Raw genomic sequence first — 17,711 nt, 5'->3', positions numbered from 1 at the left:
AGCAACTAGCACCAGCTTAAGACAAACATAAGACTTCAACCTAGAACCCTCCATTAGGCTGCTCCTGAATTCCTGATCCACACACTGAAAGGATAATATTTGGTGTTGTTTTAGGCCACTAGATTTTGAGAAAATTTGTTACACAGCAATAAATAACTAACATAGTAGCATTTTGCCCCAATGTTACTAAAAGTGGAATCCACAGATAGTACATAGGTTGGAGGCACCAGTCCCTATGTTTTTTTGAGTTTGAGACACACTACTCTAAACTACCAGATAAGCCAGCCTCCCCCAGGGCTCCACCAAGGAAAGGAGAGGGCTGTGGGACAGTGAAACCCACACCAAATAAAAGGGAATAACTCCACCTGCATGTCCAGAAAGGCAAAGAATAGTCCAGGTCTGACACAGAAATACAACATTGGCTTGTCCACAATATATGACCTCAAGTCCCAGGAAGGCTTGCTGCTCAGTCTTGGCTGCTTCTGTGCAAAATTAAGCTGCCCAACACCGCACACTCTGCACATGCTTAAATTAGAACAGCTAGACAGTGCTGGCAGAAATCTGTTTGGTCCCCCCACATACACACCAAAAATATAAACTGAAGAAATGTTACAGGGGGAAAAAGAGGAACAGAAAGGACAACAATTTCCCTCTGATTTCCTACTCCAACCGGTCAGCATTCACTCACATGGCTACTAATAACCAATGTGTGTAGTTTACTCTAGGGGTTATAAACTGCCTTTACATAAGGTATCTCATAGGATCTTTACCACCATCCCATGAGGGCTTAAGGAACTGTTATTATCACTGCACCCATTTTACATTTCTGGAAATGGAGGCTCAAAGAGAGTGACTAGGAAGAGGCATAACCAAGATCAGTATCCAAATCTCCTCACTAAACCCAGTGAAGAATCTTCTGCTCTCAATCTGACTTCACATGCAAACATGCTTGTAGTAACATGGGTCCACAGAGGTATCTTTTGTGTTAGCTACCTAATGGTCTACCCGGTGGTAGCCCATAATTTGCCTAAACTTTCCCCCAAGGGTTGGGCATTCAGGCTGCTTCCAGATTCTTCCCTATATAAAGAGCCTTTCTGCAAACATACAGCAATCATTTAGTTCAAGAATCAGAGTGTACCTCTCTATTCCTGGCTCAGGGCACAGACCAGAAGCAAACGACTTCTATGCACAAAAGTAACATTCTAAGCCATCTCCAGCCTTTGTGGAGAGGGGATGGAGATGGAAATTGTATTTAGTGTAAAACAAAGGGCTGACTATTAAGCTGCAGAAAAACTGTGCTGTTTTGGATGCCTTAACTCTTTTCCTACCCCTTCACCACTTCTATTAATCAACATCGGGCACTTCTAACTCAGGAAATGTCTTGAATTCATCTCTCCTCTCTAAGCTGATCATTTCTCACAATTGAATAGTCAGTACATCCAGGTTAACTCCTATACCCCTCTACCAGTACTGGCAAAGGACCAGATACAGAGACACTCAATAAATGTTTGGTGACTGAATAAACACCACCACTTTTCTGTTCCTACAAGGGATCTGACCATGTCTCTCTCCTGCTTAAAATCTTCCTTTTTAGCCCAGTCTCCCACCACTCCTGATCTGTCCCCTCTCCAGACTCTGAGAACACAACATATTCTTTGAACTCTTTTTGCTCACGCTGTCCCTTCTGCCTGCTCTCACACTTCAGTCTCATCCTGGAAATCTTATCCTTTAATCTCACTTCCTTGCATATACCCTCAACTCCCTGGCCCCTCTTGCCCTCCATCATACCTGCCTGGACAAACCCCAACTGTAGGCAAATCAGAACCTCCACATTCTCCACTCCTGCACCCAGGCAGCTGATTATGCTGGAGAATACACACACGGTGATGGGTCTCACTTTATTTTCCTTTTTCTTTTTTTTTTTCTTGGCAGCCCCGTGCGGCATGTGGGATCTTAGTTCCCCAACCAGGGATGGAACCCAAGCCCCCTGCATTGGAAGCACAGAGCCTTAACCGCTGGACCACCAGAGAAGTCCCTGATGGGTCTCACTTTAAATGCATGGCCACAAATAGTGGTTCCCCTGGGGGTGAGGGGGGCTGTGTGACTGGGTATGGGAATAACAGTCTTCTGAGGTGCCCAGAATGTCTATTTCTTAATCTGGGTGATTACACAGCTATATCCATGTATAAAAGTTCATCAAGCTACACACATAAAATATGTGTACTCTAAAATAAATTATAGCTCTACAAAAGTTCTTTAAAAATAAACATTTTGGGGATTTCCCTGGTGACCCAGTGGGTAAGACTCCAGGCTCCCAATGCAGGGGGCCTGGGTTCGATCCCTGGTCAGGGAACTAGATTCCACATGCATGCCGAAACTAAAATCTCACGTGACACAATTAAGACCCGGCACAGCCTAAAGAAAGAAATATTTCAAAAAATAAACACTTTTAAGGAGTAGTATCTTTTCTCTCTTCTTAATTCAATGTTTTACAACTGTAAACTGCCATAAAAATCATTATCAAAAAAGTTTTTTAAAATTCCAGGGCCTACCACTGGCTGCTGAGTGGAAAAGAGCCTGAGGAGGAGGAGTCCAGAAGGACGCAGGAGACCAGTTAGGCAGCCACTGCTGCGGTTCACAAGATCCACAATGGGAGCCTGGACCACAGTAGGAGGGTGAAGGTGGCAGTCAGTGTCGGAGTCAGGATAGATTCTGCAGGGGGATCTGACAGGATGAGCTGATGTCCTAGGTGATGGAGTGGAAGAGAGGAGCCAAGGAGGCTCCAACGGGCCTCTAAAGGTTTTGCCTGTTGGGTTCTGTATAACTTGTCTGTTTTTATCTTTTACTCAAAATCATCATCATCCAGAACCTAGAAGCAGTGACCCCTCAGTAGCAAGGGACATACCTAGAGCCCAGATCTCAGCATCTAATACCATTTTCCAATAAAAGAAACCAAGGCTCTTTGGAGAAACAGCTGATTCTCAGACTAGGGCAGGAAATATACACAAGATGAGCCTGGGATATTTTGTAGTGCCAGAAATAAGGAAGTGTTAAACACAAAGTTATGATGGGAGTACATCAAAAGGACAAAAGTGCCAAATGAAAGAGCTCCCAATATAAAAACAGGAGCAACAAAATAAATAAAGTAGTACTGGATTATACCCAAAGTCTAAAATAAATGTCTGAGTCCATACTGATATAAATAAAATCATCAAAAACAAGGAAAATCTAAAAACTAATACAGGACTTCCCTGGTGGCACAGTGGTTAAGAATCCGCCTACCAATGCAGGGGACACGGGTTCGAGCCCTGGTCTGGGAAGATCCCACATGCCACGAGCAACTAAGCCCGTGTGCCACAACTACTGAGCCTGCGTTCTAGAGCCTGCGAGCCACAGCTACTGAGCCTGCGTGCCACAACTACTGAAGCCCACGCGCCTAGAGCCCGTGCTCCCCAACAAGAGAAGCCACTGCAATGAGAAGCCCGCGCACTGCAACGAAGAGTAGCCCCCACTCGCTGCAACTAGAGAAGAGCCCGCGTACAGCAACAAAGATCCAATGCAGCCAGAAAGGAAGGAAGGAAGGGAGGGAGGGAGGGAAAGGAGGGAGGGGGACAAGAGAGAGAGAGAGAAGAAGAAGAGAAGAGAAGAGAAGAGAAGAGAAGAGGGAAGGAAGGAAGGAAGGAAGAAAGAAAAAAGAAAGAAAAAGAAAAATACTGGGTGTACATACAGATGGGAACTCTGTGTATTTTCTTTGGAATTTTTCTGTAAATCTAAAACTATTCTAAGGTAAAAAGCTTACTGAAGCTTATCAGAAAAACTTCGTGACCACCAACTTCCAGTGGACCTTAGTAGCACTTGAGGGCACCAGCAATCCTACCACATTTCTCACATCCTATCCCTCTTCACTCTCCTAAATGGTATTGCATACCTTATCTTCTTTCCTCAAACCCAAGACCAAGATCTCAGCTGAAGATTTTACGTATTTCACTTAAAAAGTAAAAACAATCAAAAAAGAATTCCCACTGCTGGTGGGAATGTAAAATGGTACACCTGCTGCGGAAAACAGTTTGCAGTTCCTCATAAGCTTAAACAGGCAAATTACCATATTACCCATCAATTTCACTCTTAGGTAGATATCCAAGGTAGATATCCAAGAGATATGAAAACAGAGGTCCACACTCAAACTCATACACAAATGCTCATTAACAGCATTATTCACAATAGCCAAAAAGCGAAAATGATACAAATATTTATCAACTGATGAATGGATAAACAAAATATGGTATATCCATATATAGAATATTATTCATCCATGAGAAAGAATGTTATATATGCTATAACACAAATGAATGTTGAAAATACCATGTTAAGTGAAAGAAGCCAGTCACAAAGGAACATGTATTATTTGATTTGGTTTCTATGAAATGCCCACAATAGGCAAATCTACAGAGACAGAAAGTATATTAGTGGTTGCCTAGGGCTGGAGAGAACTAAGGGAAGTGACTGCTAATAGATATGAGGTTGCTTTTTGGGGTGATGAAAATGTTCTGGAATCAGAGAGTGGTGATGGTTGTACAACTTTGTGAATATACTAAAAACCACTGATTTGTATGCTTTAAAGGAGTGAATGATATGTAAATTATATCTCAATTTTAAAAATAAAAACTAAAAAAGAGGGAAACAAAAGAATCCCTAAGGGCTGGCAAAGATACAGAGCAACTGGGACTCTCATACTTTGCTGGTGGAAATGCAAAATGGAACAGCCACACTGGAAAACAGTTCAGCAGTTTCTCATCAAGTCAAACACACACTTAACATATGACCCAGCAATCACACCTTGATATTTATCCAAGAGAAATGAAAACTTACGTTCTCACAAAACCTGTATTCATGTTCATTCATATTCACCAAAAACTGGAAACAATTCATTTCTTCAAACAGGTAAATAGATAAACTATACATCCATACGATTTAATTCTACTCAACAATAAAAGGAACTACTGATTCATACAAAAATATGGATGAATCTCAAATGCACTGTAAGTGAAAGAAGCCAAACTTAAAAGGCTACATATTGCATGACTCCATTTATATGACATTCTGGAAAAGGCAAAACTATATGGACAGAGGACGGATCAGTAGATGACAAGGGCTGGAGGCTGCAGGAGAGGTTGACTAAATGAACACAAGTCAATTTTGTGGGGTGATAAAAATGCTACATTTTGATTATGGTGGTGCATGCATGCATGACTGTATGAGTCTGGCAAACTTCATGGAATTGTACGCTGAAAAGAGTGAATTTTACTGTTTGTAAATTATACCTCAATTTGAAAATACAAAAAAACACATGCTCCCATCACCAACTCTACAAGTAAACCTTCATCTCTACCTATATACCCAGTTTCCCTCTTCCCCTTATAATAAATGAACTATCTGCTCCTATCAATGGCCAATTCCTCCCACTTTGCATCACACCACAGTTCCTTCTCTCCTGTTTTCCTTGAACGCATGCCAATCAGTTTTTGTCCCCACTGCTCCATTAAAACAATTCTTGTCAAGGTCATCCACAACCTTGATGTAACCAAGTCAACAGTCACTCAATCCTCATTTTATGTGACCTACCAGCATCACAAGATTGAAGTGATTACTCCCTGCTTCTTTTTTTTTGTTTTTTTTTTTGCGGTACGCGGGCCTCTCACTGTTGTGGCCTCTCCCGTCGCGGAGCACAGGCTCCGGACGCGCAGGCTCAGCGGCCACGGCTCACAGACCCAGCTGCTCCGTGGCATGTGGGATCTTCCCGGACCAGGGCACGAACCCGTGTCCCCTGCATCGGCAGGCGGACTCTCAACCACTGCACCACCAGGGAAGCCCTACTCCCTGCTTCTTGAAACACCTTTTCCACTTGTCCTCTAGAGCAGGGGTTATGTCCCCCCCACCCCTCCCCCACCCCGTTACCGTCCGCAGCCTGTTAGGGACCGGGCTGCACAGCAGGAGGTGAGTGGCAGACTGGCGAGTGAAGCTTTATCTGCCGCTCCCCATTGCTCCCATTACCACCTGAACCATCGCTCCCTCCCCCACCCGGGTCTGTGGAAAAATTGTCTGCCACGAAACCGGTCCCTGGTGCCAAAAAGGTTGGGGACCGCTGCTCTAGACACCTCCACGGATTTCCTCCTGCCTCAACAGTCACTCCTTCCCAGTTAAAGAAACTGGTTCCTCTTCATCTGCTAACATCTAGACACCGGAAGGCACCAGGGCTCAATCCTCCTTTTTATCTATATTGACTCCCTAAATCAGCACTGTCCAATGGAACCTTCTCAGTGGAAATTTTCTATGTCTCCATTCTCCAATACGGTAGCCACTAGCCACTGAGCGCTGGAAATGTGCCTAGGGTGACTAAGGAACTGAATTAATTTTATGTAAATAGCTACTTGTGGCTAGTGGCTACTTTTTTGGACAGTGCAGCCCTAGAAAGCTCACCCAGTCTCATGGCCTTAAATCCCATATACTTACAAAAGAAACATCTGGTAAAGAACTGTTATCCGAAGTATACGAAGAACTCTTAAAACTCAACAATAAGAATAACCAACAAAAAAAGAAAAGCAACAACCAACCAATTAAAAGATGGACAAAAGACCTTAACAGACACCTCACCAAAGAAATATACAGATGGCAAATAAGTATATGAAATATATTCGACATATTTCAATAGAGAATCGCAAATTCAAATAACAATATACCTATTTTAATGGCCAAAACCCAACACACTGACAACACCAAATACTGTCAAGGATGTGGAACAACACATACTCTCATTCCTAGGTGGTAGAAATGCCAAATGGTACAGCCACTTTGAAAGACAATTTGGTAGTTTCTTGCAGAATTAAACATACTCGTACCATATGATCCAGTAATCACACTCTTTAGTATTTACCCAAATGAGTTGAAAAGTTATGTCCACATAGAAACTTGCACACAGGACCTCCCTGGTGGTTCAGTGGTTAAGAATCCACCTGCCAATGCAGGGGACACAGGTTTGAGCCCTGGTCCAGGAAGATCCCACATGCTGCGGAGCAACTAAGCCCATGCACCACAACTAATGAGCCTGCACTCTAGAGCCCACGGCCACAACTACTGAGCCCACATGCCTACAGCCCATGCTCCACAACAAGAGAAGCCACTGCAATGAGAAGCCCACACACCGCAACGAAGAGTAGCCTCTCCGCAACTAGAGAAAGCCCACATGCATTAATGAAGACCCAACGCAGTCAAAAATAAAGAAATAAATAAGAAATTAGGATGAATATGTCATATCAATATGGGTAAATCACAAAAACATGAAATACAGGAGAGAAACAAACAATGAGACCACTTATAGGAATTTTTTTAAAATACCCAAAGTGATGCTAACTAGTATTATTTATGGATACATACAGTAAAAATGTAAAACATGGACAGAACTAACTACAGGACGCTCGTTGCCTCTAAGGAATGCAGGAGGGGAATTTGAATTGGGAAGGGTATAAAAGGTACTTCCATTATACCAGAAACGTTTTTTGTCCTTTATTTTTTTAAATATAAGTAAAATAGAAGTGTTAATATTCAGTAATTCCAAGTGATAAGTACACAGATTATTTTATAGTTAGCTGTACTTTTAAACTTTTTCTATATTTTATTTTTTTCCCCCAAATTTAAAAGCAATTCTTTCTCTTGATTAAGCTGCCTTAAAAAAATACTGAGGGGCTTCCCTGGTGGCGCAGTGGTTGAGAGTCCGCCTGCCGATGCAGGGGACACGGGTTCATGCCCCGGTCTGGGAAGATCCCACATGCCGCGGAGCGGCTGGGCCCGTGAGCCATGGCCGCTGAGCCTGCGCGTCCGGAGCCTGTGCTCCCTAACGGGAGAGGCCACAGCAGTGAGAGGCCCACATACCGCAAAAAAAAAAAAAAAAAAATACTGAGGGACCAAAAAAGGGAAATAATTACAGAAATACAAACAGCCTAAAAACAACTAGGTGTTCAAAGTGTCTCTAATTTTTATATCAAATCTCTCAGCCCCAAAAGGCAGCAGAGACACTTTCTACCCCAGGCATTTCCCCTGCTTCCCTTCCCATCTTCTCTTTCTACACCCCAGGAGCTGGTCAGCCTATTTTGAGATAGCCCTCAAGAGCACTATACTCTTCCTTATGAAAATTCACAGAAAGGTTTGAGTTCTGAAACTCCCGCTTTCACCTTAAGCATTAACAAATGACTAAATTCTAGGATATCCTCAACAACAACCATCATTTTACAGTTTATAAGGCCTTTTCCAACATATCCTATTTGATTCTCAGAAAAAAGTCTGTGAGGTCAATATTACTAGTACCCACATTTATAGAGGAAGCTGATGCTCAAAGTGGTTAATTACCAGCCAGAGGTCACAAGTCAATGACAAATTCGGGACTACAACCTCTCAGCCTCTGAATCTAATCATCCCTAAAATGTGATGACTGAGTTTCAACTGTACAACAACACATCCAGAAAACAGGACTTGTTCACAACACACAAGCTGTTCCAATCTAACCCCTTTTCTTCATTCTTCCATCCCTGATCTTTCAGACAGGCAGCCAAGAGCAAGAGAGCTGCCACTATTAATCTTCCCTTCCCTGCAGCCACTCCTGCTTCTTCTTCCCATAACTCCTTCAGATGAACAGGCAGAGAAGGGAAACAAATATAACAGGATGGTCCCCTTGACACAGGGATCCCAGCAGCAAAGACAAAGGACATTCCACAGCTCTAGACTTAAGTCTCCTTCCACCTTCCAAGAGTCAAGGAGCAGGAAAACACTACAGAAAAGCCCAGGCTACCCCTCTTTATCAGTGCTGGCAAAAGTCCTTTACTGAAGGGATTTAATTAACAGAAAAATGTAAAAGTACCAGTTTTTTAATCGGTCCCGGGCTTCCAACTGGGCTCCCACTTCAAAGCTGATTCCTCGTCTGTTAGGTGGATGCTTTGTCATTTTCAGTCATCAACGGGGGCTGCCTTTATTCTCCTGAAAAAGCCAATTAAAATTTATGAAACTTAGGCAAAGTCTGCCCAGAGTGGAGTAACACTCACTACACAGAAAAGACAAACAGGCATTATTCAAAACACAAAGCTCCAGGAAACCCTGTCAGTGCCCTCCTTTACTCCTGCCCTCATCCTAACACAGGTGTGTCCTCCACTGTTCCTCCTTCTCTATTATGCAGCATCCTGTAGTCTCTGGAACTGTAAGGAGACCCTCCCTCAACACTGTTTACCAAGAATTCACCTATAAGGGGCACCTCTCAGAACACCAAAAAAACAATCACTCTCAGAACTAAATTTAATCATTTGCTGAAGTATGCAACAAATACCTGCTGAGAGATTATTTAGGAAAACAGTCATCAAGACCAAAAGAGACACAGTTCCTGGCCTCATAAAGCCTCCAGTCTACTGGGGGAAAACAAAAATGTAGCTAGTAAACAGACAAATGACTTAACTGCAAGCTGTAACTGCTATGAATTTTAAGTGCTACAAAGGAAGCGAACAAAATCTGAATGCTGATTTCTGGCCCTACTTTTGGAAGGCTGGACAAGAAAGATCTATTTATTCATTCTTTGATCTATTTATATATTTTTTGATTTATTTATATTTCTACCCATTCTTGAGTACATTCTGACAATTTATTGATATATTTTCCCAATTCTTTATCGAGCCTTTTGGTACTGGAATTGGTGGTCATTTTCTATGTGAGTAAAATTTATCTTTAGGGGCTACTGGTGGTTCTGATGGAGATGTAGCCATTCTGAGCTCTTGGGGCAGGGCACTTGAGCAGGTGACCTCCATAGAGCAAGGCTAGTCCTGAGTAAATTCTCTCCCACTGAACTTTGGAACCCAACAGCCTGCACTGCCAGGGCAGTATCTGCCTCATACCAGGAGGGCAATCCTTGCAATGGATGAATGAGGAATAATCACAAAAGTGGGACCTCACGGGAATTCCCTGGCCATCTAGTTGTTAGCACTCGGAGCTTTCTTTCACTGCCCTGGGCCCGGGTTCAAACGAAGATCCTGCAAGCCATGCAGTGTGACCAAAAAAATTAAAAATGGAAAAAAAAAAAAAAAACTGGGTCCTCACATCTAATGTGTAATACCATCACATTTTCTTGCAATATATTACATGAAAAACCAGGATGTAAAATTACACCCCTTTGAGCTCAAATAAAACTTCATGTGCATTAAAAAAAAAAAAAGGAAGAAAAAAAAAAGGTTGTAAGTGATCTTTTCCTCTTAAACAGTTTCCTAAACTTATTGTTTTCCATAATGGAAATTTTCCATAAGAAAAAATATATGTAATGTAAAGGATGAGCTATCCATTACATTAAACAACTCATTCCAAAGGGCTGATATTGGAGAACGCACAAAGCAAATCAGACCAAGAAAGGAATGGTTGACAGTTGTAACTAAGGAATCTGAAACCTAATAAACTGAAAAGCTACATCAAATAAGGGTATTTGGATTATACGCACCCTAGCAAAGAGAGAGTCAGAGGGTTGACTGTCTATACTTCACACTCTCCAGGAAAATGAGATATGAATCTGACGTAAGTAAATCCAATCAGTAGAAGAGTCTTCACTTTGACTTAGGAGCAACACCACCTCAAATTATCTTTTTATTTTTGACTTCATGTATACCAAGTAATAGTCTCACCTCTCAGATTATATGAAAAGGTGAAGCCAGACAAGAATAAAGACAGAGTGGCACTGAAAACTCACCAGAGTAGGGCCTCCCTGGTGGCGCAGTGGTTAGGAACCCGCCTGCCAATGCAGGGGATGTGGGTTCGAGCCCTGGTCCGGGAAGATCCCACATGCTGAGGATCAACTAAGCCCATGCACCACAACTACTGAGCGCCCGTGCCACAACTACTGAAGCCCACGCACCTAGAGCCAGTGTTCCACAACAAGAGAAGCCACCGCAATGAGAAGCCCGCGCACTGCAAAGAAGAGTAGCCCTTGCTCGCCATAACTACAGAAAAGCCTGCGTGAAGCAACGAAGACCCAGTGCAGCCAAAAATAAATAAATAAATTCTTTTTTTAATTCAAAAAAAAAAACTCACCAGAGCAGCTAGTATTTATCAGACTTCATGCAGGGAGACAGCTCCCTTTTATAGATGTCATGTAATATAGTGGAATGTAACAGGATTAAGTGCTTAGCCTTTAATCCTCAGCCCCACCCTTTATTAGCTGAATGAAGCTGGGTAGATTACTTAACCCCTCTGAATTTGTTTCCCCTCCCTAAAATGGGGATGGTGATAATAGTACCTATCTCCAGGCAGTGGGTGTGAAAACTAAATGAGATAATCCATTTAAGGAACACTGGTACAAAGTAAGGACTATATAGTTTGTAGCTACTAATACTTCTATTATCACAAATGAAGAAATTAGGTTTAAAGTAATTGGGCTAAGGTTCAGGTGCTAAGTGACGAGCCCCAGAACAAAAGCCCAGGTCTGCTTGATTTCTGAATTAATTCTTTTACCACACAACTTCCCTAGGATGCCTTCCATTAAAGTACAGGAGTGTGGGAACAAGGCAGTGAATGAAAATGAGCAAATTATTCTTAATGGCTCAAGAAAACCAATTCCTCCTGAGGCTGAATTGTCGAAGGTCTTCCTTATCATGAACTGAAACCTGTTTCACTGTAACTCTGACCCACTTATTTGTTTTATTTATTTATTTGTTTTATTTATTTATTTATTTATTTATGGCTGCGTTGTGCAAGGAGTGGGGGCTACTCTTCGTTGCGGTGCATGGGCTTCTCATTGCGGTGGCTTCTTCTTCTTGTTGCAGAGCATGTTATGCACACAGGCTTCAGTAGTTTCGGGACACAGGCTCAGTAGTTGTGGCATGCTGGCTCCAGAGCGCAGGCTCAGTAGCTGTGGTGCACAGGCTTAGTTGCTCCGTGGCATGTGGGATCTTCCCAGACCAGGGATTGAACCCGCATCCCCTGCATTGACAGGCGGATTCTTAACCACTGTGCCACTAGGGAAGTCCCTGAGCCACTTATTTGAAGCTTCACTCTCTGTTACCACACAGTACAAGACTAAGGACTAATGTGGCTTTTATGACCCATGCCCAAATCTTCCCTCTACTCCTCTGGGGATAGCAGAGTTTGTTTTTAAATTTCACATTTATTCATTCAACAAACCATTAGTGAGCACTGTCAGTAAGGCACTGTGCTGGAAATCAGGAATCAGAAATCCAACTCAGTTGCAGCTCCAGTCCACCCAGGAAGACAAACACAAATATGAGAAGAGATGAAGAAGCTCTAACAAAGGGCAAGGTGAGGGACAATCACCGCAAAGTCTCAATTTAATTTGGCAAATCTACTGAAGAATAAAAAAGAGTTCAAGACAGAAGCAGGAATTAAAAAGATTACATAAGAAGTACGTTTTTACTCCTAAATTTAGGGGGTTTTAAAATTTTTTTTAGTTTATGTTATTTATTTTTGGCTGCATTGGGTCTTCGTTGCTTCACATTTAGTTTTAAACACAAATTTTTCTCAAGAGGCAAGAGGGCTAAGATTCTGTAGCTTTTAACTTACCCATTCTTCAGGGCCTTAGTTTTTTTCTACCAGAAAGCTCTAGCTTCCAGAATAGGAAAAGGAAATATGTTTAGTAAGGACATCCAGAAAAACTATGAGAAAAAATCTGATGCAATCTGTATTCACAAATGATTCCACTTAAAGACCTTGGCAGGACTTCAAACTACTCCTTTACATTCAAATTTCCCTACAGGGAACTCCCTGGTGGTCCAGTGGTTAGGACTCCACGCTTCCACTGCATGGGGCATGGGTTCGATCCCTGTAGGGAACTAAGATCCCGCAAGCTACAGAGCATGGCAAAAAAAAGATTTTTTTTTAAAACAAGTTTTCCTACAATGTGAGCTCACTGCTACACAGGAGACAGAGAGCCCAGTTTATTTCCTTAAATACAGTATTTGCAGTCAATGCCCCTGTATCAATGACAATGAAAACTTTAAATGTACACTGTGTAACACAGTTTAAAGGGCACTTTCACAAACAACAAACTGGGAGAAAATAACTGCAACACATATGACCAAAGGGCTAACTTCCTTTATTAACAAAGAGTGCATACAAACGAAGAACGAAAAAAGTTAAACAACTCACTTATGGGCAAAGTGTATGGGCTTCTCTGGTGGCGCTGTGGTTAAGAATCCGCCTGCCAATGCAGGGGACATGGGTTCGATCCCTGGTCCAGGAATATCCCACATGCCATGGAGGAACTGAGCCTGTGCACCACAACTACTGAGCCTGTGCTCTAGAGCCCACAAGCCACAACTACTGAGCCCGCGTGCTACAACTACTGAAGCCTACGCACCTAGAGCCTGTACTCCACAACAAGAGAAACCATCACAATGAGAAGCCAGCGCACCACTACAAAGGGTAGCCCCGGCTTGCCGCAACTAGAGAAAGCCCGCGTGCAGCAACGAAGACCCAACGCAGCCAAAAATAAATAAATAAATTTATTTATTTTTAAATGGGCAAAGTGTAAGAACTGGCAGGTTCCCAGGGAAGGGGGAGGTTTGGAGGGGGGGCCGGGAAAATATAAAGGTCTAATAAGCATGTGATATTATATTATCGACATAACCTCACCCTAAATTAAAGGAAATGCAAATCAAAATAACAATTTTTCAATTCTCAGACTAAAAATTTCAAGGTAAAATACCCAGTGTCTTCAGGGATGAGGAAAAAACGATGCTTATACACTGTTGGTAGAAGCATAAATTGGAAAATCTTTTCTAGAGGCAACTTGGCGCTATCTACAAAAATGCAAATACCTGCAACCCAGCAGTCCCCATTGCCAGTAACTTATCCGACAGATACATCCCCCAAAGTCTGCCAAATTACCTGTAAGGATAAACAATATAGTTTCATAATTTCTGCACCTAAAATGTCCATTAAAAAAGAGGGCTAGTTAAATGAATTATGGCCATCTATATAATGGAATGTTGTACATCTATTAAAAGGAAAAATGGCTGGGCTTCTCTGGTAGTGCAGTGGTTAAGAATCCGCCTGCCAATGCAGGGGTCACGGGTTCGAGCCCTGGTCCGGGAAGATCCCACATGCCACAGAGCAACTAGGTCCATGTGCCACAACTACTGAGTCTGCGCTCTAGAGCCCGTGAGCTACAACTACTGAAACCCATGTGCCTAGAGCCCATGCTCTGCAACAAGAGAAGCCACCACAGTAAGATGCCTGTGCACCGCAATGAAAGACTAGCCCCTGCTCGCCGCAACTAGAGAAAGCCTGCGCACAGCAACAAAGACCCAACACAGACAAAAATTAATTAATTAATTAATTAATTAATTTTTTTTAATGGCAATCTGTAGATGCGGATATGGAGCCATCTACAAGATACACTGTCAAATAAAATAGGCATGGTGTAGAGGCCTGTGTCTGGTGTTATCTCTTTAATGCAAACAGATCTATTATAGTATATGCATAAAATTATTTCTTGGAAGGAAGAAAATAACTGTTTTAAGTAGTTCCCTTAATGAAAGGAATAGAGCATGAAAATTTAACTTCTCATTCTTTACCCTTCTGTGTTGTTAGAATTTTTTAACCTTAAGAATGTACTTCTGGGGCTTCCCTGGTGGCTCAGTGGTTAAGAATCTGCCTGCCAATGCGCGGGACACGGGTTCGAGCCCTGGTCCAGGAAGATCTCACATGCCACAGAGAAACTAAGCCCGTGCGCCACAACTACTGAGCCTGCGCTCTAGAGTCCACACGCCACAACTACTGAAGCCCACACACCTAGAGCCTGTGCTCCACAACAAAAAGAAGCCACCACAATGAGAAGACTGCTCACCGCAACTAGAGAAAGCCCACGCGCAGCAACGAAGACCCAACGCAGCCATAAATAAATAAATAAATAAATAAGTAAAATACATTAAAAAATAAGAATGTACTTCTTTGTTTTTACTTTAATTGTCAGCAGGGATTATCTAGTTGGTAAGATTTTAATTTTGAATTACTTCTTTATATTTTTTCGTATTTTTAAAAAATAGATTATTTAAATATGTAAAAGGCCTTCATCCTTAAACTATTTTCTGGACCTACACAACTGCCAAATGATGTAGTTAGGACTAAATGTGATATTCCCATTGTACAGAAAGGAAATCGAGGTGCAGAGGGGCTAACTGCTTTCAAGGTCCTCCAAGGCAGGAGACATGTCTCCTATCACAGGTAACAGGATTTTCCCAGAGGTAGACAAACCACTTCTTGAAGGCCCTTCCTCTTTCCCTTACCAAAGTCCATGCTATGCTTATACTCATGCCTTTAGACATAAACATAGTTTGAATACAGGAAGATGAAGCAATTGGGTGCTTTTCAAATGTTGTGACAGAATTATTACACCATTATATAGCAAGCAGAAATATTTAATCTTCCAGAAAGGACAACACCTAAGCCGTGAGAAAATTGGAACACTTGAACCACTGCCTGAGGCCCTGACCATGGCCATCGTTTTATACCTCAATCTGGAAAAAAGGAACAAGCTGTAAAACTGCTTCTACACTTGGAGTCAGTAATTTCAATCAGAAGGACACAGTCCAGGATAAAAATAAATCATATGTGAAAACGAGAAAAAAACAATAGCTCTTTACATACGATGCTGGGCAAGCTAGATATAACTTACATGTTTAATAATAAGAAAGGGACTTCCCTGGTGGCACAGTGGTTAAGAATCCACCTGCCAACGCAGGGGACACAGGTTCAATCCCTGGTCCAGGAAGATCCCATGTGCTGCGGAGCAACTAAGCCCGTGCGCCACAACTACTGAGCCTGCGCTCTAGAGCCCACGAGCCAAAACTACTGAAGCCCGCATGCCTAGAGCCAGTGCTCCACAACAACAGTAGCTACGGCAATGAGAAGCCCGCGCAGTACAATGAAGAGTAGCCCCCACTCGCCGCAACTAGAGAAAGCCCGCGCGCAGCAACAAAGACCCAACGCAACCAAAAAATAAATAAAATTTTTAAAAATATTAAAAACAGGGTTTCCCTGGTGGCGCAGTGGTTGAGAGTCTGCCTGCCAATGCAGGGGACACGGGTTCGTGCCCCGATCCGGGAAGATCCCACATGCCGCGGAGTGGCTGGGCCCGTGAGCCATGGCCGCTGAGCCTGCGCATCTGGAGCCTGTGCTCCGCGACAGGAGAGGCCACAACAGTGAGAGGCCCGCGTACTGCCAAAAAAAAAAATTAAAAACAGGGGCTTCCCTGGTGGCACAGTGGTTGGGAGTCTGCCTGCCGATGCAGGGGACGCGGGTTCGTGCCCCAGTCCGGGAGGATCCCACATGCCACGGAGCGGCGGGGCCCGTGAGCCATGGCTGCTGGGCCTGCGTGTCCGGAGCCTGTGCTCCACGACGGGAGAGGCCGCAACAGTGAGGGGCCCGTGTACCGCCAAATAATAATAATAATAGTAAGAGAATATTTAAATAAAACCTAATGTAGTAGGACTACACTTTAAGCTCCATTAGGGAAAGGAATGACTGATACTCAACAGATGCCTAATAAATGAAATAAAGAATGTTACTCATTATTTATGATGATGTGAACCAACCTTACAAAAGGAGAGTAGAACAAGACCTACGTAAGAAACACTGACAATAGTAATAATAACTAATTCTACAAATGTTAAGTCATGTAACCCTTACAACCACCACAGAGATAAGTACTATTATTAATCCTCATTGTAAAGATAAAACAGAGAGGAACAGAGAAAAGTGAGGGACACCCTAGGACACCCATATAGAAAGGGGCTGAGCCAGGATTTGAATCTAGGCCCTGCAGCTCCAGATTCTTAACCACTACCACACGTTAGTCTATGAGCTACATCTTTGGATTCTCTTTCTTAACTCATCAAATGAGGATTAATGGCCCCTATCTCGGGTGCTAAAAGGAAAAGATTTGCAGAACTTCTGTAGCCTTCCAGAGGTTAAGACTGTGCTTCCACTGCAGGGAGTGTGGGTTCGATTCCTGGTCAGGGAACTAAGATCCCACAAGCGGCGCAGCGTAGACAAAAAAAAAAGAAAGAAAGAAAAAGATTTGCAAAACCCCTATATGTCTAGCACAAAGTAGGTACTCAAAACATGGGAGCAGGGCCTCCCTGGTGGCGCAGTGGTTGAGAATCTGCTTGCCAATGCAGGGGACACAGGTTCGAGCCCTGGTCTGGGAAGATCCCACGTGCCACGGAGCAACTAGGCCCGTGAGCCACAACTGCTGAGCCTGCGCGTCTGGAGCCTGTGCTCCGCAACAAGAGAGACCACGATAGTGAGAGGCCCGTGCACCGCGATGAAGAGTGGCCCCCGCTTGCCACAACTAGAGAAAGCCCTCGCACAGAAAGGAAGGCCCAACACAGCAAAAATAAATTAATTAATAAACTCCTACCCCCAACATCTTCTATAAAAGAAAAAAAAAATGGGAGCAGAATTTTCTGAATTCATAATGCATTTATATTTAATGTTGTACTGACATGGACTCTGGATTTTATTTTGGGAGAGGTTTAAGAGTACTGTAGCCATGGTAACTGGAGGTCCTGTCTCAGCAACTGCATTGTACTCGGGGACAGGTACTGAGGGCTCAAAGTAGCAAAGAATTTGTGATAGGTGGGCATGGAACAAGAGCTTTCAATGAGTCGGCTCTAGAC

The 17,711-nt window shown here is 43.0% G+C and overlaps 1 protein-coding gene across 4 annotated transcripts in view; it reads right to left on the bottom strand.

The window, feature by feature from the left end:
- Window positions 1–17,711, bottom strand: part of PHF20 (PHD finger protein 20) — a 133,283-nt gene that overhangs the window by 103,867 nt on the left and 11,705 nt on the right. For all 4 annotated transcript variants that reach the window (XM_082670254.1, XM_082670257.1, XM_082670255.1 and 1 more), the window contains one exon: window positions 8,909–9,024. In XM_082670254.1, the coding sequence (XP_082526380.1) occupies window positions 8,909–8,991 (83 nt within the window). In that variant the 5' untranslated portion in view covers window positions 8,992–9,024. The remainder of the gene's footprint in view (window positions 1–8,908; window positions 9,025–17,711) is intronic.

The sequence above is a fragment of the Grampus griseus genome, assembly GCF_964374135.1.
Source record: "Grampus griseus genome assembly, chromosome: 14".
Lineage (NCBI taxonomy): Eukaryota > Metazoa > Chordata > Mammalia > Artiodactyla > Delphinidae > Grampus > Grampus griseus.
The sequence above is the reverse complement of the archived record's forward strand: the minus strand, read 5'-3'. Positions and strand labels throughout refer to the sequence as shown.